General features: G+C 46.8%; 1 protein-coding gene across 2 annotated transcripts in view; it reads left to right on the forward strand.

The window, feature by feature from the left end:
• Positions 1-22,422, forward strand: part of TCHP (trichoplein keratin filament binding) — a 413,518-nt gene that overhangs the window by 292,319 nt on the left and 98,777 nt on the right. For both annotated transcript variants that reach the window (XM_085633293.1, XM_085633294.1), the window contains exon 10: positions 7,476-7,557. In XM_085633293.1, the coding sequence (XP_085489419.1) occupies positions 7,476-7,557 (82 nt within the window). The remainder of the gene's footprint in view (positions 1-7,475; positions 7,558-22,422) is intronic.

The following is a 22,422-nucleotide window of genomic DNA, read 5'->3' on the forward strand; positions in this document are numbered from 1 at the left end:
AAATTTTAATAAAAAAAAAAAAAACACTCTCTGTGCATGGCATATTATTGTCATCACTTACAAATTAAATTTAACAGATTACCTATCACAAGGAAGCGCATAATATGTCCTCCATGTGCGCACGGTGCGTAACGTGGGCACGCGGTGCGCGTAGCGCACTGCGTGCCCACCTTGCGTGTACGGCACTAACTGCGTAAAGTGGGCGAGCGGTGCGCGAAGCGCACCGTGCGCGCACCGAACGAACTGCGTTAAGTGGGCGTGCACGCCACGAATGGCGTAAAGTAACTTAGCATTTAAAAAAACGTACAAATTCACTGAAAAAACCATAGGTTTCACACACGTTATAGTTAGGAATTAGCATTTAAAAAACCTTGCAAATTCACTGAAAAAACCATAGGTTTCAGACATGTTATAGTTAGCGGAAATTTTACTGATAAAAAACCAATGAAATTCCCCCGTTATAGTTAGTGCAGGCAACTATAACTCACGCGACCGCAATCTTCTGCTGATGACATATGTGTCTTTATGAAAAAAAAAAATTTGTAATATATGTATAGCTAAAAATTTATGGAAGAAGACATGGGCAAATAAGTGTCTAAATACAGTATTAGCATCAGCAGAGGATTGCGGTCGCGTGAGTTATAGTTGCCTGCACTAACTATAACGGGGGAATTTCATTGGTTTTTTATCAGTAAAATTTCCGCTAACTATAACATGTCTGAAACCTATGGTTTTTTCAGTGAATATATATATATATATATATATATATATAATATGGCGACGTGTGAGGAATAAACGATTTGCACCAATTTTGGGTCCGTGCCCTAAGCGTCGTGGCTAACATATATGTATACATATATATTTTTTAGGTGTAACCTTGTGAGTACCAATTGTATATTGGAATTTGTATTATTTGTCATATACAAATAATTGCAATAACCCCCCAAAAATTCTATAAGAACTTGTTGTCGTTACCTTATTATTTTCTGTTTTTCTACTGTTGCACTGAGTGATTATTTTACAGTATTACAATGTCTTTAATTTCTTTGTGATTTTTCATTATTCATTTTCCCTGAACAATTGGAGCTGTTAATCTCTAAATCGGGGCATTATTTTTCTGTCAAGAATCAATAATGCGTATGTATATTGTTTAGCTTTTAATGCTGTGCTGCAGTATTTGTGCATGCACTGAAGCAATGATAGATTGCCCTTCCGTATGACATAAAAACATAATACAGTCTTTTACATTTAATCTACAAAGCATATCCAATGCACTACCCTATTTCTCATCCTGTACCTCTATCAATAAATTTAATCTACATATACTTACGTCCTTTATGCATCTATATACTTTCAATGTACTTATGGATCTATATATTTATCACTCTCTTCTAATTTAGCATTTCCAATGCACTACCCAATCCTCAGCCTAAACCTCTCTCAATATATCTTCTTGCCCAACTTTCTGACTCATCTCAAACTTCTTTCTACTACTCTTTCCAAATCACTACCCTATTTCTCAGCCTATACATCTATCAATATATACTCTACATCCACTCCCTCATTTATCCCAAACCCCATACCTCTACTTTGATCCCTAAAATAACCCTTGCTAGACGCCCCCCTACTCTGCCCCTCCTTGTATCATCGGATACCTCTTTTACTATACCTATCCCACAAAAACAAACCCTTCTAAACTCTTCCCTCTGATTCTTCCCCTCCAAACTCCTTTTTACTCATCCAAAAGCATCCTGCTACTGCTATGACCTCAAAAAATAATTATCCAAATCCTTCACTCTTCAATCCTCCACTATCCTTTTCAATCAAAATAACAGACTAACATGTTCACTTCCCAAATCCCATATTCCACTATACTAATTCACCACTAATCCTTTATGGGTTCCAGAGTAACGTGCTACTCGCCAATACACACCCCATCAGGGTTACAAGCGCTTCTCAAATCTAAACCTTTTTCCCTTTCTACCCCCCCCAACCCTTCTCAATCCAAATAATTGAATAACATATCCACCACTCAAATTACTTTCATGTTTCACCATACTAATTCAACACTAATCCTTTTGGGTTCCAGAGTAGCGTGCTACTGGACAAAAAAGCGCTTAAACACCCCATCAGGGGTAACAAGTACTATATAAATACAAATCTTTTTTCCCCCCTCTATCCTTCTGCTATCCTTCCGAATCCAAATAACTGACTAACCTATCCACCACTTAATTACTTTCATATTTCACTATACTAATTCAACACTAATCTTCTATGGGTCCCGGAGTAGCGTGCTACTCGCCGAAAAAGCACTTTGACGCCTCGTCAGGGGTAGCAAGCGCTATATAAATGCAATTACAATACAATACAATACAAACATCCTTTTTATTTATCTTATTACAGGATTTGTTATTGCGCCTTTATCACACTGAAGAAGCCTTCATTGGATCCTTCGAGGCCGGAGAATTACCGGCCTATTTCCTTACTTCCCTGGCCGGCAAAAGTTATGGAGGCCCATGTCAACCAGGCTCTCTCTGATTATATCACCCGAGCTAACATCTTGGATGACACCCAGCAGGGATTTCGTGCTGGGCATAGTACGGAGACAGCTCTCCTGGTTATGGTTGACCATCTTCGTGGGCTGGTGGACTTGGGACAGACGGCGGCGCTAATATTATTAGACCTAAGCGCCGCCTTTGATACTGTCTCACATCCTATCCTTCTGCGTCGCCTGGAGGAGTTGGGCATTGGTGGTGCCGCATTACAGTGGTTCCGCTGCTTCCTTGAGGACCGTTCCTTCTGCGTTGCCATACCTCCTCACCAGTCCAATTTCTATCCCCTGGGCCTGGGGGTGCCTCAGGGATCCTCGCTGAGTCCCACGTTGTTCAATCTTTACGTGAGGCCGCTGGCGGATATCGTCAGACAGTGGGGCATGACGATGGTCTCGTATGCTGACGACACTCAGCTAGCGGTCACTATCAGCGGGGACGCTGAGTGCGATGCCCCCAGGTTCCAGAGTGGTTTGAGAGCGGTGGCGAGCTGGATGAATGCCAACTGTCTCCAGCTCAACGCGAAGAAGACTGAGGTTATGGTTGTCGGGAAGGGACGTGACCTATGGGGAGATAGATGGTGGCCACCGGAGCTTGGGCCAGTTCCAACTCCGGTTACGGAGCTGAGAAACCTGGGAGTATGGCTGGAACCCGCTCTCAGCTTCGTGGGGCACTCCAAGAAAACTGCGGCCTGTTGTTTCGGAGTTCTTCGAGGCTTAAGATCTATCTTGAAGTTTTTTGACTCCTCTACGAGGCAGTTGGTTGTTCAGGCAACCATAATCTCTCGATTAAATTACGCCAGTTCACTCTTGGTAGGGGCTAACTTGGCGGAAATTAACCGCTTCCAACGGGTCCAAAATGCAGCAGCTAGGGCCATAGTGGGCCTGCCTAGGTCCTGCTCTGTGTCCAGCACTCTCCGATCTCTTCACTGGCTCCCGGTGAAAGCTAGAATTCACTTTAAAGTGCTTTGTCTGGCATTCAAGATTTTGAAGGGTCTAGCCCCTAGGATCCTCTTTAACCTTCTGTCTTTTTATGTACCGTCTCGCCCTTTGAGATCGTTGGGCCAAGCGTTGGCAGTGGTCCCGAGATTTAAGTTGAGTCGTATGGGAGGTCGGTCCTTTTGGGTGAAAGCAGCTATCTTGTGGAATTCTCTCCCGTTGGAGATTCGCCTTTTGGACGACCTCTTTCTATTCCGTAAAGCTGTGAAGACTGTGCTATTTTAACCATCTTACTTTCTGGGTTATCTGTGTGTTATTCCCTTTGTTCTGTTAGGTGCGGCTAAGTTTATCTTGTCATGCGCCAGGACGCCCCTTAGCTGGGGCAGCTGTGCGCAATACAAATGCCCCTAACATAACATAACACTGATTTGCAGACAGAGGTCAACAGTGTTCCCTTTTTGTTGAACTAAAAGTGCTTTTTAAATGGAACTTTGTAAGATGCCTTAAGCCACTGTTACATTGGACTGGTAACACATCCAAACTAAAATGTGGAATTATAGTAAAACCTGTTTATATTTATGCAGGGATTATCATAATGTGTCTCTTCCTGGATGTGCCTTATGTGAAGCATTACTGGTACATTAGCATCTCTCCTACTCGTTCACTTCAGTTGTCATATGTCATCAGCATTCTTGTGATTAGGTGAAGAATGACTACTCTGTAGTGTTTGCATTAAGCACAGTGATGTGCCATGTGGAATGTGCCATTCGTTAACTTGATTTGCAAATTATGTTTAAAGCCATCTCTTGCATAGTGCAATTTTTCACTGATCGCATTTTTTGGCTTTGTAATCCATTCCTCTGAGATTATTAGTTTCTAAACATTATATTATTGAAGGGTAATGCAATTCTTCTAGTGCACTTTTAATTGACCTCTTTTATGTCATTCACGCTGTCTCCAAAAGCATTCTGTGAAGGTGTTGGCTGAAAGCAGTTTTTTTGATAGTGCAATCTAGTTGATACATTTAGTGCATTTTGTATAAGTAATGCAGAGGCCTCTGAACAAGAAAAAGAAAAGCCAGGGGCGTGGCTTCGCTGCGATCCAGCATGGCCGCTTCCTAAAGTGTCTTCGTGACCCTCTCCCTCCATTGCCTATCCGATACGCTTATCCAATCCTCCGGGGCTAAGACTGAGCTCCGGAGGTGTTGCGGTGCACAGTGCCCTTAGTCCGAGGTCGAACGGACATCCGGAGCCAGAGTTGCAGACACCAGCGTTTGAGGCCTTCCCGGACGTGGAAGCCGGGGCCTCGCGTGGAGCCTAGCCCACCTAGGAGGTCGTGCTGGTCCGCGTGACCCCTTCCCCCCCACGCCGGGGTGCTGAAGTACTCCATCTCCGTGATCGCTGGGCCGAGCGGACATCGTGGACTCGGCGGCCCCCGCATTCCTGAACTCCTCCCTTCACTGTGGCCTTTAAACACCGGCGTTGCTCAGAGGGAGCATGGCCCATACGGTGACGCTGCATCTCGGCGAGGATCCCTTGATGTTGCAACGTGCTGCGGGAGAGCGCAGAGCGACTGACAACAGTGATTTGAAGGGCAATCGCTGTCGGATTATTGCAGCCCCATACTGATTGAACCCGTGGGACTCCCTCTTCCCCCCTCCCCTCCTGCTGATTTGATCGCGCCACTGCTGCTGATGCCCGTTTGCCATCTGCTGCGCCAGATCCTGTGGCCCCACACCCTGAGGCAGTTCATCCTGGCGCCTACCACGCTGCAGAAACCGTGGGATGCCCTATGGGGAGGTGGCACCTGGTGCACGTAGAACTTTGGAGCTGGTAGAACTGAAGAACTTGTGATCTCACAGCTGGACACCGCTTGCTCCCCCCCTTCCCCAGGCAGCACCAGATCGCACAGACCACATTTGCACACCAACAGGTCTGACCTGAATCTAATGGCAGTATTATCCTCTGCATTGACGGACCGGGGTGCCTGTGCAGACCTCACTATGTCTGGCACGAAGGGCGCGAAAGCAACCCAGCAGAGTAGGCTGGACCGTTGCACCTGCCCTAAAGCGTACCTGCCTGAGTGTAGAGTGATGGGGGACAAGCAGCAGGGAGGGGCGGAACATGACTCTCCAGACCTTACCTTAAAAGATGTAATGGAGGCTATTAGTGGGCTGCGCACCTCCATGGAGCAGCTTATGGACACTCTTTCTTCGGAGATGACACATCAGAGCTGACCTCGCCAAGTACAGGGAAAAAGTTAAACAACTAGAGCTCACCGTGACTAGCCTTGTGGAGGATACATCGCACTTGCAGACTGAAATTCAAAGAAATAGAGGGGCTCCAACGGGAACTTCAATGGGACGGGAAACCACGTATTGCTCTACACAAACTCACGCTCAACTGATATGATGGAGGGATCGGGTTGCCGGATATTAAAAAATACTACTGGGCAGCACACCTTGCAGTCATAAATCATGGTACATTCGGCCGCTTCGACGACCCGGGGTTCAATATGGATAGATGGCTTCTCCCCAATAGAGTTTATAGCCGGGCACTTTATTCCAAACCAGGCAGATATCCACTTACAGGTCCCACCGGGCACGCAATCAGAATCTGGCATTCAGCTAATAATTCACTCGGTTGGAACCAGAAGCTTACTCTTGCTACGCCTTTATGGGACTCTCAGGAGCTGGGAGACCTTTGGAACACAAAGGGCTTTGACAAATGGGAATTCATAGGCATATCGAATATCAAAGACCTCTGGAATGCAGGCGACATGAAACCTTTTGCAACTCTCCAGAGCCAATATGAGTTGGCAGATTCGGAATGTTTCCGGTATCTGCAGGTCCGACACGCATTGCAATCAGTCCTGCCCCGAAACTCCTCCCCTCCAGACTCATCCCCGCTAGAGGACAGAGTACTTGATGGTCATTTGCCTGAAAAAGCTATATCCCTCATTTACAGAAAACTCATCAACAATATGGAAGACCCTTTGCGCCCACTACCAGAAAAATGGGTTAGAGACTGTATTGAACTGGATGATGAAGTGGCAATCTCCTCTCCTAGAACTGTTGCAATCCCAGCTCGTCTCCGTTTGGTACAGTTGAAGATCCTGCACAGAATTTACATAACCGGTCCCCAGTTGCTACACATGGGAGAGCCAACTGACGGGTCTTGCAAGCGGGGTTTAATCAACTAGGCACGTATATGCACATAATATGGCACTGTGATCATATCCAAGAATACTGGCAGAAAATACATGAGGTGATGTGAGAAACTCTGGGGGTTGTGCTCCGCCCGGAGGCATGCAAATGCCTCCTAAATGTCTGGAAGCCCACTGACCTCTCCACCCACGCTACATTATGGGTCACACTTAGTCTCATGGTTGCCAAAAGGAACATTGCTCAGCTCTGGGGGGCGGGGGGGGGGAGGGGGGGGAGGTGGCACACATGCACCCAAAATCATAGACTGAAAAAAAGACCTTGACTTGTGTATGTTTAGGGAAAAGACGGTGTACATGGCCCGAGGCTGCCCCCGGAAATGGTCCAAGATCTGGGACCCCTGGAATACCTACTGTGGTAATATTTGTGTTCCGCCCTGCAATATTGATTGTGATGATGCCCCTTCACTGTGATTTCCAATAGATTATCCTACTGTATCTGTATAGGTAATTGTCTCCACTGTAATTACATCTGACATGTTTGCGGTACTGAACAATTATGTCGATTTTTGCTAATAAAAAGATATACAAAAAGAAAAAGAAGAGCCAGTATGTTACAGACCTCCGCTACTCTGCTCTTCCTACAATCAAAATATTATCTATCCAATAGCCATTTGGAACGTCTAATAGGCGTTTGCATTAGGTATACAAAAAAGAGGAGCATTCAGTTATTTAAAAAACGCATTCCAAATATCCCCTTTCTTCTCTCCTTAAATACACTCTTTTTATGTCAAAATGTCATAATTTTGTGGTCTGTTTTTTACAGAGAGGAAGCAAAACAGGTATGGGCAAAAAGAGAAGAAGAATGGGAAAGGGAAAGAAGAGCCAGGGACAGACTCATGAAAGAGGTAATGTGAATGCACATAACACACAAATATCATGTATTATACACTTCGGACTCGTATTTTGTATTTATTACATATTTGATTTCCAGTTTTAAAGCTTAGGCCCTTGGAATCCTGGGCAGTATTGATGACTGGTGATTTCTAATTTCTCATTACAGTTTGAGATGCACTCTCTGCAAATAATTATCGTTCCTCCTATCATTCGATTTCCATTCGTTTGACCCTAAGAATTAACTAACTTTCTATGACTACGTTTTGGTCTTTTTAATGACGGGGAAATTTAACTGAAATGGAAATACGTGAGACTCTTTCCTGCCTGTAGGTTTTGTAGCTACTACAAAAAAAGTCTAGCCCACTTAGTTTGTTGCTGCCAATATTTACTAGGCAGCTAATAATGTTCCTAATTGCAACCCTTATGTAATTGAGACTATGAACATGTGATGAGGCAGTATAATACTGTTGTAACGTTACTGAAGTCTGTTTTTCAATCATCAGATTTGTAACGTTCATGAACTCGATCCAAATTAAATTGGAGGTCTTGTATGCTGCTATTGCACTTTTATGGCACTTTATTCTCATTTGCTATTGAACTTTAAGGTGGATTTTTTAATTGTTTTAGATGTCATGAAAATGTATTTTTTAGTTTAGTAATTTTTGTTATTATTCACAAAATAAGTTATTAACCACTCCCTAATAGGAGCATTCATCATTTTCAAATGTTCAAGAGTCTTACTTTCACCATCTCCTTTGTTTGATTCCTTATACAGTCTGCTTTTTTTTTTTACATTCACAGAACATATCTAAAATCAGATTCTGTATTTATGATTTGTATACAAAACCTTTAGTTGCTGTAAGCCAATTCTATTTCTTACCTATTGCAGCTCAAAGTTCTTTTTTTAAACTGTCCAATTATACACTTTAGTCAATCAATCAATCAAGCCATTTATAAAGCGCACTACTCACCCGGAGGGTCTCAAGGCGCTGGGGGGGGGGGGGGGGGGGCGCTACTGCTCGAACAGCCAGGTCTTGAGCTTCTTCCTGAAGGAGAGGTGGTCTTGGGTCAGGCGCAGGTCGGTCGGGAGAGAGTTCCAGGACTTGGCGGCCAGGTAGGAGAAGGACCTTCCTCCTGTTGTCGCTCTTCGGATGCGGGGGACGGCGGCGAGGGCGTGGCTGGCTGATCGGAGATGGCGTTTGGGAGCGTAGAAGTTGAGGCGGTTGTTGAGGTAGCCCGGTCCTTGGTCGTGTAGGGCTTTGTGTGCGTGGGTGAGGAGACGGAAGGTGATTCTCTTGTTGACGGGGAGCCAGTGCAGGTCTCTCAGATGTCCGGAGATGTGGCTGCTTCGGGGGACGTCGAGGATGAGTCTGGCTGAGGCGTTCTGTATCCGCTGGAGTCTCTTCTGGAGCTTGGCGGTGGTTCCGGCGTAGAGGGCGTTGCCGTAGTCCAGTCGGCTGGTGGCAAGGGCCTGGGTGACCGTCTTCCTGGTCTCGGTGGGGATCCACCGGAAGATCTTCCGTAGCATGCGCAGGATGTTGAAACAGGACGAGGAGACGGCGTTGACTTGTCTGGTCATGGAGAGGGAGGAGTCCAGGATGAAGCCCAGGTTTCGTGCGTGGTCTGTCGGTTTGGGTGCGGTGCCCAGGGCGGGGGGCCACCAGGAGTCGTCCCAGGTGGAGGGCGAGGAGCCCAGGATGAGGACTTCCGTCTTGTCTGAGTTCAGTTTCAGGCGGCTGGTCATCATCCACTCGGCTACGTCTTTCATCCCTTTGTGGAGGTTGGCTCTGGCGGCGGCGGGGTCGTTGGTCAGGGAGAGGATCAGCTGGGTGTCGTCGGCGTAGGAGATGATGTTGAGGTTGTGTTGGCGTGCGATGGCCGCAAGGGGGCTCATGTAGAAGCTGCAACATCACAGTATTGTATAGATGAAGGTCATTTATAAAGTAAAATTGCATAGCCATTGAAGGAAAGTTTCAGTTCTAATAAGGACACGGAGGTGAGGATTATGGTTTTCCTTCTATTTATTTAGTTTAGCAGCCAAAGACAACAATATATATATAAACAATATTTAAGCGAAGAACTAAAACTGCATTTTGTAAAACACATGTGCGACTAGAAAAGCGATACTGAGCTCAAAACTGAATCTCATCAAAATATGGTATGAGGCGCAGCGAGCGATGGGTTGGGAGGGAATAACGACACAGGCCATGCCACTCTGGTACTCCCAAAAACTTGGCACACTGCGTAACACGAAAGGTTTTAGGCACTGGAACCTGATAGGTATCTCCTTTGGAAAAAGGGAGAGATGGTCCCATTCGCCCAGCTGCGAACCGAGTATGATCTGGCCCCAACCGAAATACTCCGGTATACCCAGATCAGACATGCACTCACAACACTAATTCCACCTGGTACAAAACTGGTAGAATCTTCACCACTGGAAGATAGACTCCTCACAGATCCCCTCACCAAAAAGGCCATCTCACAAACATATCAGAAACTAATAAACAATCATCCGGATCCCACTACGGCCCTTAAAACCAAATGGGAACGAGAAGTGGGTGAATTGGATGATGCAGACTGGCAAGAGGCACTTGTGTCTCCAAAGGCGGCTGCAATACCGTCCAAGCTTGTGCAATTGAAGATCCTACACCGCACATATTATACTAGAACACTCCTACACAAAATCAACAGGACGCCCACACCACTATGCCTCAGACAATGCGGAACACCAGGTACATTCTTCCACACAATTTGGCTGTGCCCCAGGATTGTGAGTTACTGGACCGCAGGGATGCGGACAATATCGCAAGTCATTAAGGTCACCATTCTCCCAGAACCGAAGAGGTGCCTTCTTAATGTGTGGGAACCCACGGATCTCAACTACACAGCACAGGACTTGGTGACAGTGGGCCTGACAGTAGCAAAACGTAATATTGCACAGCACTGGGGATGCCACCAAACCCCTACCCTACGTCAATGGTGTAAAGATATGGATGGGGCTATGATAGCGAAGAAATCAGTCTATATACACAGGGGCTGCCCCCAAAAATGGACACGGATTTGGGGCAATTGGAATACCTACCGCGGAAACATATGTGAACCCCCACTCGTAGAATCGTTATCAGACATAAGTGACTGATGAGACCAAATGTAAAATACTGGATACGGGCTGCACTATATACCACTAGCCCACGTGATTAAGTCAACACGAATACCACCCACTATGATGTATCCACTAGTACACTGATGTATGCCTCACTGTGTCAACTGTATGAAAAATTGAATAATGCTAAAATGTGTCTAATTGTTCTGTTACGCACAATAACAATAAAAATTGTTTTACAAAAAACTGAATCTCACTGAAATATTGCCGAAGGGTGGGGAGGATGACTATGTCTCTCCTTGTGTCGGATAATCCTTGCCTGGGTGTCCTTTATAGAATTTAAACTTTCCTCTATGATAGCTAGGAAATTTTACATTCTATGTCAGGACTACAGACTTGGATTACATTTGTTACTCACCACCATCGAAGCCATTCCCATTACTGGCTAAAAAGACAACTTCTTCAGAGTTGACTCTAACAACCAGTCAGCTGCCTTCATAATTTCCTTAAAACATCCTCCCATCACAAACGCCTTAGAGGCAAGAGCCCTCATAGCTGAACGTGCCCTATAAGAAGAGATATTGATGCCTGCTTCTGTCATTATCCAACGGACCCACTGGGCTATTGTTTGTGAAAAGAAAGGCTTAATAGAAAGAGATTAACAATTGTGGGTCTTGGTTCCTCCGTTACTCTCATTCGCCACTAGAGATCTAAGCGTACAGAGTTTTGGGTGATATGGTAATCCATGGTGGCCGCTCCATTAGAGCAGAGGAACACCGCCCCCCCATCCCACCGCCAGTAAATAAAGCGATAATAAAATGGGTTTTATACCTGATATGTTATTGTTTTATTTTAATTCCCTGGACCTGCATCCAGGACTCTGACGACACTTGGGGGGCGGGTCCAGGTGATGTAACTGCTGGTGTGGGAGTGGTGGGCACTCCCTTCACTGCGCATGAGGTGTTTGGCTGGCTGTCTCAGGCTGGCCAAACACCTCATGCGCAGTGAAGCTCTCCAGCCTCAGCTGATTGTGAGGCTGGAGAGAGCAGGCACAGGCTCCCAGTCTGCCTGGGAGCGTAAGTTGCTGACTTTTTAAATAGTTTTGTACCTGAACCCTCTCGACCTTCCTCATCCCTCCTCCTCACCTCCCTCCTCCGGCCTAGCTCCCCCCCCCACCACCACCACTTTGGCTGGGGACAGGCCACTACTGCGGGGAATGATGGATAATGGTCAGTTTCAGTACTGGTCTTGGTGTTCCAAGACACCATAAAGGTTATCCCAGCTGGCATAAAAATCCTAGAGAACACATCCAATGCTCTCTCATCTGAAACTCATTTATATGAGTTTAAACAAAAAAGCTTTGTCAAATTACTGGCAAGTTCTTTCCTGTTTAGGAAAAACATTATCCTGCCATGATTCAAAAAGACATAGGCTGTTAACATCCCTTAACTATGAATATCTGCACTCAGGCGGTTTAGAAAGCCTATCACCCCTTAAAAACTTACAAACTAAGAGGTGTACCCATGCAGGGTTCATGGCCTACTGAAATGACGGGCCTAACCGTATTAATCGTTGGTACGCCAAACCTCGAGGAGTTAATTCTGACAGGAAATACAAAATTTGGACTATGTCTCCCCCCACAGGACCCAAATTCCATACCACACACAAATGAGACAATTGTCACCAAGCAGAGCGATACTGTTTAGAGGTGGAATTAGTCCATTCTCATCTGATGAGGTCTGAAACCTGTTTCAAAAAGCCAGCGATGCCCCTGCATCGCCTCTAATCCTCCAAGCCATGAGCATGAGTGTCCTGTTCAGGATCAATTGGTGTGAGTTGCCCCAACATCTGCCGACATGTTTTGACTCTGGGGAAGTAGGATTGGAGAATCCATAGAAAGCTCCAGAAGAACTGGAGTGATACCTCCGAATCAGAGTTATTATGAGTAACGCCTTCTGGCATGCGACCTGGGCTGTCAATCTGGTCATCAATGAGAAAGCTGGAAAGGTGTTCCCCTGAAACTGGCTCTTGTGCTGCAAGAAAGCATCCATCGCCTGTGCCAGAGGTTCTGGCTTCCAGCTGAAAAATTGAGGAAGCTGGTGGTCGAGGTGAGACGCAAACAAGTACATCTGGCAAGGGCCCCATCTGTCCATGATCATCTGGAAAAGGGCTGGATGCAGCTTCCATGCACTCAGATGTCTTCAATTTTAGTCCTTGATTCGATTTAACGTTCCTGGCAGATACTTTGCCATGATCGAGATCCCCTTGCCTAGACAGAATTGCCAAAAGTCTATGGCAAGGTTTTCCAGAACATTTGATCTCGTCACACCGAGACAGTTGATGTACTTGACTGTTGATACATTGTCCATCTTAAAAAAGATGGAGCTCAACACTTTGACTCTTGTGAAAAATTGCACTGTAAAGGACCCTGCACGCTGTTCGTGTGCAACTCTTTCTCGAAATCTGCCCACACCCTGCCAGTCTCTCTCCTGGTCTTCCCACAAACTGCCAGTGGTAACGTTCCGACAAATAGCTTCCCATCCTGAAAGGCTGGCATCAGATTCAATAACGCTGTCGGGAGCCAAATCGAAAATGGATTTGCCATTCCAGGCCATCATGTGGTCCAACCACCACTGTATCTCTGTCCTGGCTTCCGTAAGACATACCTTAGCATTGTAAGTGAGGCCTCTCCTTAACCCCTTCTGTGCCCATGACGAGATGGTCTCGTCATGGAGCACAGTCGCGCTGTGCCCATGACGAGACCATCTCGTCATGACACCCACCCACGGGGGAAGCGCTGGCGCTCCCCCCGTGAGTGGTCAATCTTTTTTTTTTTTTAACTGGGAAGGCAGGGGAAGACCTTCCCCTGCCTCCCCCCGCCCCCCTCCCCCGCGTCATCACGCGCGCTGACGTCATTGGAGGTGTCCCCTTTGCTCTCCGAGGCGCAGGAAGCCATTTGCTTCCTGCACGTCGGAGAGTAAAGGTGCGTTTTGGGGCTGGGGAGGGGGGATTTTAGCTATCGGTGGGTGCTGCTAGCGTGGGGGGCGTGGGGGGCGAAATAAAGTAAGACAGAGGGGTTGCAAAGTGGCCAGATTGATTTTATTTGCATCCAAGTACACTAGCATCACAGAGTTTGCCAGTGAAGTGCTACTTTCGTTTTCTCGTCTTCCTTTGAACAGCATTGTTGTTCCCAGGGGGGGGCGAAATAAAGTAAGACATAGGGGTTGCAAAGTGGCCAGATTGATTTTATTTACATCCAAATACTCCAGCATCACAGAGTTTGCCAGTGAAGCGCTACTTTCTTTTTCTCTTCTTTCTTTGAACAGCATTGTTGTTTCCAGGGGGGGCAAAATAAAGTAAGACAGAGGGGTTGCAAAATGGCTAGATTGTTTTTTTTTTACATCCAAATACACCAGCATCACAGTTTTCCAGTGAAGTGCTACTTTCGTTTTCTCGTCTTCCTTTGAACAGCATTGTTGTTTCCAGGGTGGGAAAGTGTACCATTCCTGGAGGTACTGCAATACCTGGTTGATGGGTGAATTGGAAAACACAATGTGCACCATGGCTCTGTGTTTATGGATGTGGTCTACCATACTGCTTATGTTTTGTAAGGATGTAAGCAATGGACAGTGAAACGGTTCCCTTCAGGGCCCTCTAGTCATGTCCATAACTTTTCAGGTGAAACCACTCGCTGATTTCTGAATAGTTAGTGAGAGATCGTTTAGGTAACCATGTTTCTGCTTACATTTCACATGCTTTGCATTCCCTATGAGTGGTTGCTTTTTTTAGGCAGCATTTTACTCTTATCAAGTGCATAATTTGAATTGAGCCACATCCAAGTGTTTATAGCGGGCACAATTGGGTTACAACTGAAGGCAGTGCGAGTTTCAGTGGGCAAGTATGGTGTTCAGTGGGGATGTGGCACTATGGCCAGAGCTGTGGAATTTGGAACTGGGGAACCGGGTTCCGCATTCATGACCAGTCCACCACACCACTGTACTGAGGGAGCACATTCCCATGCTAGACCGTAGAAGGCCCCACTAGACCTTAGAAGGCTTGATGTCTTAGCACAAGCAGGTGTACCCTAGTGGTGTCAATTGTGGGTTAACCTTGAAGGCCTGTCCACCACAATCCATACTGAAGTCCATCTCAAATTTCCCACCTCCCAGCGTTCCCCTGGGTCTCCCGGTAAAAATGGTGCCTCACTTGTGTGGGAGGCCCAAGTACCCGCGACAGGCAAGGGCCCAAAACATAGTGAGATGACATCAAAATTGCCTATCTCAAAACCACCTGGTTTTGCAAGGGGGGTCAGCTGGGTTTTTGGCCCGGTGCTCAGCGGCCATCTAGGGAAACCTACCAAGCCCATATATTTCTGAAAACTAGACACCCGGGGGCTTCCAGGGAGGTATGGCTTGCGTGGATCCCCCAACGTTTCCTTACCCAGAATCCCCTGCAAACCTCAATTTTAGCTGAAAAAGTCACTTTTTTCATACATTTTTGTGTGGGAAAGTTGTGGCATCACCGGGCTCCCTCAAATTTCCCACCTCCCAGCATTCCCCTGGGTCTCCCGGTGAAAATGGTGCCTCACTTGTGTGGGAGGCCCAAGTACCCGCGACAGGCAAGGGCCCAAAACGTAGTGAGGTGACATCAAAATTGCCTATCTCAAAACCACCTGGTTTTGCAAGGGGGGTCACCTGGGTTTTTGGCCCGGTGCTTGGCGGCCATCTAGTGAAACCTACCAAACCCATACATTTCTGAAAACTAGACACCCGGGGTCTTCCAGGGAGGTATGGCTTGCGTGGACCCCCAACGTTTCCTTACCCAGAATCCCCTGCAAACCTCAATTTTAGCTGAAAAAATCACTTTTTTCACACATTTTTGTGTGGGAAAGTTGTGGCATCACCGGGCTCTCTCAAATTTCCCACCTCCCAGCGTTCCCCTGGGTCTCCCGGTAAAAATGGTGCCTCACTTGTGTGGGAGGCCCAAGTACCCGCGACAGGCAAGGGCCCAAAACGTAGTGAGGCGACATCAAAATTGCCTATCTCAAAACCACCTGGTTTTGCAAGGGGGGTCACCTGGATTTTTGGCCCGGTGCTCGGCGGCCATCTAGGGAAACCTACCACACCCATACATTTCTGAAAACTAGACACCCGGGGGCTTCCAGGGAGGTATGGCTTGCGTGGATCCCCCAACGTTGCCTTACCCAGAATCCCCTGCAAATCTCAATTTTAGCTGAAAAAATCACTTTTTTCATACATTTTTGTGTGGGAAAGTTGTGGCATCACCGGGCTCCCTCAAATTTCCCACCTCCCAACGTTCCCCTGGGTCTCCCGGTAAAAATGGTGCCTCACTTGTGTGGGAGGCCCAAGTACCCGCGACAGGCAAGGGCCCAAAACGCAGTGAGGTGACATCAAAATTGCCTATCTCAAAACCACCTGGTTTTGCAAGGGGGGTCACCTGGGTTTTTGGCCCGGTGCTCGGCGGCCATCTAGGGAAACCTACCAAACCCATACATTTCTAAAACGTAGACACCCGGGGGCTTCCAGGGAGGTATGGCTTGCGTGGACCCCCCAACGTTTCCTTACCCAGAATCCCCTGCAAACCTCAATTTTAGCTGAAAAAATCACTTTTTTCACACATTTTTGTGTGGGAAAGTTGTGGCATCACCGGGCTCCCTCAAATTTCCCACCTCCCAGCGTTCCCCTGGGTCTCCCGATAAAAACGGTGCCTCACTCGTGTGGGAGGCCCAAGTTCCCGTGACAGGCAAGGACCCAAAACGTAGTGAGGCGACATGAAAATTGCCTATCTCAAAACGACCTGGTTTTGCAAGGGGGGGCACTTGGGTTTTTGGCCCGGTGCTCGGCGGCCACGTAGGGAAACCTACCAAACCCACACATTTCTGAAAACTAGATACCCGGGGGATTCCAGGGAGGTATGGCTTGCGTGGATCCCCCAACGTTTCCTTACCCAGAATGCCCTGCAAACCTCAAATTTAGCTGACAAAATCTCCTTTTTCACACATTTTTGTGTGGGAAAGTTGTGGCATCACCGGGCTGACTCAAATTTCCTACCACCCAGCGTTCCCCCGGGTCTCCCGATAAAAACGGTGCCTCACTCGTGTGGGAGGCCTAAGGACCCGCCACGTGCAAGGGTCCCAAGCGTAGTGAGGCGCACTACGTTTAGGACCCTTGCCTGTTGAGGCGCACTACGTTTTGGACCCTTGCCTGTCGCGGGTACTTGGGCCTCCCACACGAGTGAGGCACCGTTTTTATCGGGAGACCCGGGGGAACGCTGGGTGGTAGGAAATTTGTGTCAGCCCGGTGATGCCACAACTTTCCCACACAAAAATGTGTGAAAAAGGTGATTTTTTCAGCTAAATGTGAGGTTTGCAGGGCATTCTGGGTAAGGAAACGTTGGGGGATCCACGCAAGCCATACCTCCCTGTAATCCCCCGGGTGTCTAGTTTTCAGAAATGTGTGGGTTTGGTAGGTTTTCCTAGGTGGCCGCCGAGCACCGGGCCAAAAACCCAAGTGACCCCCCTTGCAAAACCAGGTCGTTTTGAGATAGGTAATTTTCATGTCGCCTCACTACGTTTTGGGTCCTTGCCTGTAACGGGTACTTGGGCCTCCCACACGAGTGAGGCACCGTTTTTATCGGGAGACCCGGGGGAACGCTGGGTGGTAGGAAATTTGTGTCAGCCCGGTGATGCCACAACTTTCCCACACAAAAATGTGTGAAAAAGGTGATTTTTTTTCAGCTAAATTTGAGGTTTGCAGGGCATTCTGGGTAAGGAAACATTGGGGGATCCACGCAAGCCATACCTCCCTGGAATCCCCCGGGTGTCTAGTTTTCAGAAATGTGTGGGTTTGGTAGGTTTCCCTAGGTGGCCGCCGAGCACCGGGCCAAAAACCCAAGTGACCCCCCTTGCAAAACCAGGTGGTTTTGAGATAGGCAATTTTATGTCGCCTCACTACGTTTTGGGTCCTTGCCTGTTGCGGGTACTTGGGCCTCCCACACGAGTGAGGCACCGTTTTTATCGGGAGAACCGGGGGAACGCTGGGTGGTAGGAAATTTGTGTCAGCCCGGTGATACCACAACTTTCCCGCACAAAAATGTGTGAAATATGTGATTTTTTTCAGCTAAATTTGAGGTTTGCAGGGCATTCTGGGTAAGGAAACGTTGGGAGATCCACGCAAGCCATACCTCCCTGGAATCCCCCGGGTGTCTAGTTTTCAGAAATGTGTGGGTTTGGTAGGTTTCCCTAGGTGGCCGCCGAGCACCGGGCCAAAAACCCAAGTGACCCCCCTTGCAAAACCAGGTCGTTTTGAGATAGGCAATTTTCATGTCGCCTCACTACGTTTTGGGTCCTTGCCTGTCGCGGGTACTTGGGCCTCCCACACGAGTGAGGCACCGTTTTTATCGGGAGACCCGGGGGAACGCTGGGTGGTAGGAAATTTGTGTCAGCCCGGTGATGCCACAACTTTCCCACACAAAAATGTGTGAAAAAGGTGATTTTTTTCAGCTAAATTTGAGGTTTGCAGGGCATTCTGGGTAAGGAAACGTTGAGGGATCCACGCAAGCCATACCTCCCTGGAATCCCCCGGGTGTCTAGTTTTCAGAAATGTGTGGGTTTGGTAGGTTTCCCTAGATAGCCGCCAAGCCCAGGGCCAAAAACTCATGGGACCCCCTTTGCAAAACCAGGTTGTTTTGTGATAGGTAATTTTGATGTCTCCTCAATTGGTTTTGGGCCCTTGCCTGACGCGGACACTAGGCCTACCCACGCAAGTGAGGTACCATTTTTCTCGTAAGACTTTGGGGAACGCGGAGTGGGTGGAAATTTGTGGATCCACGCAGATTCCGGAACTTTCCACCACAGAAATGTGGGGAAAATGTGTTTTTTTGGACAATTTTTTAGGTTTGCAAGGGATTCTGGGTAATAGACCCTGGTGGGAGGCAGTCAAGTCACCCCATCCTGGATTCCCCTTGGTGTCTAGTTTTCAAAAATGTATAGGTTTGCTAGGTTTCCCAAGGTGCCCGCAGAGCTAGGGTTCAAAAACTACAGCTAGACATTTTGCCAAAAAAGGGTCCTTTTTCACTGCGAAATTGAGGTGTGACCATGTTGCGTTTTGTGCCGTTTCCTGTCGCGGGCACTTGGCCGACCCACGCAAGTGAGGTACCATTTTTCTCGTAAGACTTTGGGGAATGCGGGGTGGGTGGAAATTTGTGGATCCACGCAGATTCCGGAACTTTCCACCACAGAAATGTGGGGAAAATGTGTTTTTTTTGACAATTTTTTAGGTTTGCAAGGGATTCTGGGTAACCGACCCTGGTGGGAGGCAGTCAAGTCACCCCATCCTGGATTCCCCTTGGTGTCTAGTTTTCAAAAATGTATAGGTTTGCTAGGTTTCCCAAGGTGCCCGCAGAGCTAGGGTTCAAAAACTACAGCTAGACATTTTGCCAAAAAAGGGTCATTTTTCACTGCGAAATTGAGGTGTGACCACGTTGCGTTTTGCTCCGTTTCCTGTCGCGGGCACTAGGCCGACCCACACAAGTGACGTACCGTTTTTCTCGTAAGACTTTGGGGAACGCGGGGTGGGTGGAGATTTGTGGATCCACGCAGATTCCGGAACTTTCCACCACAGAAATGTGGGGAAAATGTGTTTTTTTGGACAATTTTTTAGGTTTGCAAGGGATTCTGGGTAACAGACCCTGGTGGGAGGCAGTCAAGTCACCCCATCCTGGATTCCCCTGGGTGTCTAGTTTTCAAAAATGTATAGGTTTACTAGGTTTCCCAAGGTGCCCACAGAGCTAGGGTTCAAAAACTACAGCTAGACATTTTGCCAAAAAAGGGTCATTTTTCACTGCGAAATTGAGGTGTGACCACGTTGCGTTTTGTGCCGTTTCCTGTCGCAGGCACTAGGCCGACCCACACAAGTGAGGTACCGTTTTTCTCGTAAGACTTTGGGGAACGCGGGGTGGGTGGAAATTTGTGGATCCACGCAGATTCCGGAACTTTCCACCACAGAAATGTGGGGAAAATGTGTTTTTTTGACAATTTTTTAGGTTTGCAAGGGATTCTGGGTAACAGACCCTGGTGGGAGGCAGTCAAGTCACCCCATCCTGGATTCCCCTTGGTGTCTAGTTTTCAAAAATGTATAGGTTTGCTAGGTTTCCCAAGGTGCCCGCAGAGCTAGGGTTCAAAAACTAGAGCTAGGCACTTTGCCAAAAAAGGGTAAATTTTCACTGCGATATTGAGTTGTGACCACGTTGCGTTTTGCGCCGTTTCCTGTCGCGGGCACTATGCCTACCCACACAAGTGAGGTACCATTTTTATCGGGAGACTTAGGGTAATTCAGATTTGTAAAGGAACTGTTATTATCTATTGACTTTCGATGCATTTCTGCCTTCCAAATGAAAGATATTGTGTAAAAAAGAAGTCATTCTAAAAAATGACTGATAATTCTCATGCTAGTATGAGTATTCCCAATTTCAGAAATGTGCAAATATCTATTGTTTCTAAACTCTATATTTTGTTCCCATTTCAGAAATACATAGGTGTCTTTCATACCGATTTTTCCATGTACACATTTTTACAGAATAATTACTATATTCCCTGTACATAATAAAAAACCATTGCAAGTTGCTGCTCAGTTTTTGGCTCTGGGTTCGTCGGGTTCTTGGTGAACCTACAAGTCCTATATATCCCCACAACCAGTAATGTCCAGCGGATGTAATGGTATATTGCTTTCAAAGAGCTGTCATAATTAGACGAATTTACAGGTGAAAACGTTGACACAAAATGCTGTTTTTTTCAACTAATTTTAAATTTATCCTATATTTAACTGTTAGTTTCTATAAGAAAACCTTGATGGATCTACACAAATGACCCCTTGCTGAATTCAGAATTTTGTCTTCTTTTTGAAAATGTATAGCTTTCCTGGATCCATTATTGCTTTTGTACCCATTTCTGCCATTAACTGGAAGGAGGTCAAAAGCACAAAAAATAGCAAAAATAGGCTATGTCCCAGAAAAATGCCAAAACTGTGTAAAAAATGTTGGGTTTCTGACAAAAGTCTGGTATCCCCGAAGAGCTGGGAAAATGGTGATTTCAACCCCACAAACCCTTTTTTGATAACATTTGCAGGGAAAAACCCAGATGCTTTCATTTGCAGCCCGTTTTTCCCATTTTTCCGAAAAAAAAACAAAATGTTGCTGTATTTTGGCTCATTTCTGTAACCCCTCTAGGAGAATCCACAAACCCTGAGTACCTTTAGAATCCCCATGATGTTGGAAGAAAAGGACGCAAATTTGGCGTGGATACCTAATGTGGTCAAAAAGTTACAGGGGCCTAAGCGCACACTACCCCAAATAGCCAAAAAAAGGCTTGGCACAGGAGGGGGAAAAGGCCTGGCAGCGAAAGGGTTAAGTGAGCCGCCAACAACCTCTGAAGGGCCCCATCATGTAGAGGGTCCAGAAATATAGCCTGAATGGATGATGCCAGAAGGCCTATCCAATATTGAAGTGATCCAATTTTATTTCCCAAGTTGCACTTCAGCTCCTTTCTGATCAATGTCAATTTCTTGTGAGGGAGTTTCATAACCTGCTGGTTTAAGCTGATGATAAAACTCAGGAAGCATATTAATTGTTAGGCAGCAAATTCTGATTTGAGCAAAACCCATTGCTTTCAAGATGGATTGCATCACAGTTCTAGAGGGGAACTGACGACTCCTGGTGTAAAAAGAAAATATTGTATATGTATATATTCATCCGAACGTCCATGGGCCGTAACCACTCCTCCACTGGTAGCATGATCTTCGAAAGTCTGGAGGGAAGTGCCACAAACTCGTAGACCTGACCGTCCCACATGAACAGCATCAATCTGTATGGAAAAATAGGAATTGTGAAGAAAGCGTCCTCCAGATCCAACCTTACCATCCAATCGCCCAGTCGAAGGATGGATTCCCTCCATCTTGAAGTGGCAGTACATAAACCACTGACTGAACTCCCAGAGGTTTATCATCAGGCATATACCCATATCCTTTTACTCGACCAAGAAAACATTTCTCAAAAACCTCTGTGGATGTAAGAGGGAAGGAACAATGTCCAGAAAGAAATTTAGCTCCAGTGAATTCACAAGGCGTTCTACTTCAGCCAAAAAACTGGCTCCTAGGCTCCTGTGCTGAACCGGAGTGCCGGTGAACTCTATTTGAAAACCAGTTTGCAGGACCCACATGTCCCATTTACTCTCCCTCTATTGGTGAAAGAATAACCCCAGATGACTTTCCACTTTTGGTTTTGAAGACAGGATACTCCTTACCTTATCTTCCGGGTGCATTGGTAGTTCCATGGAAATTTACTCTGCCACTATGTCGTCTGGTTGGAAAGAAACCCCTAAACCGGTTCTGATCTTCGTATTGGAACTGGACGATTGCCTTGATATCTTTGGGAGTTGTATGGATGGTTGAAAGGTCATCCCCTGCCTCTTCTGACCCCACAGAAAATGTGTTTTCGGTCACGCTGTGTTCCGATTGGGATGCATCTCAAACAGTGGGCCAGTAGAGCAACGTATGTGATGCAGTAGGTCCGCGTTTGGGCTTACCTCTTGCCCAGCAGTTTTCTTTCCACTAGGGAGATCAGACAGGCGGGTGTGGGCTGCGATCTTCTCTGCGTCCTGGGTAGGTGGTGCCATCTTGTTTATTAAATACCCCAAGCCCCGATTGCGTTTCCCATATTATTCTCTATGTATCATCCCCAATATAAGATGACGGTTATC

Source organism: Triturus cristatus, chromosome 11 (genome assembly GCF_964204655.1).
Source record: "Triturus cristatus chromosome 11, aTriCri1.1, whole genome shotgun sequence".
Taxonomy (NCBI): domain Eukaryota; kingdom Metazoa; phylum Chordata; class Amphibia; order Caudata; family Salamandridae; genus Triturus; species Triturus cristatus.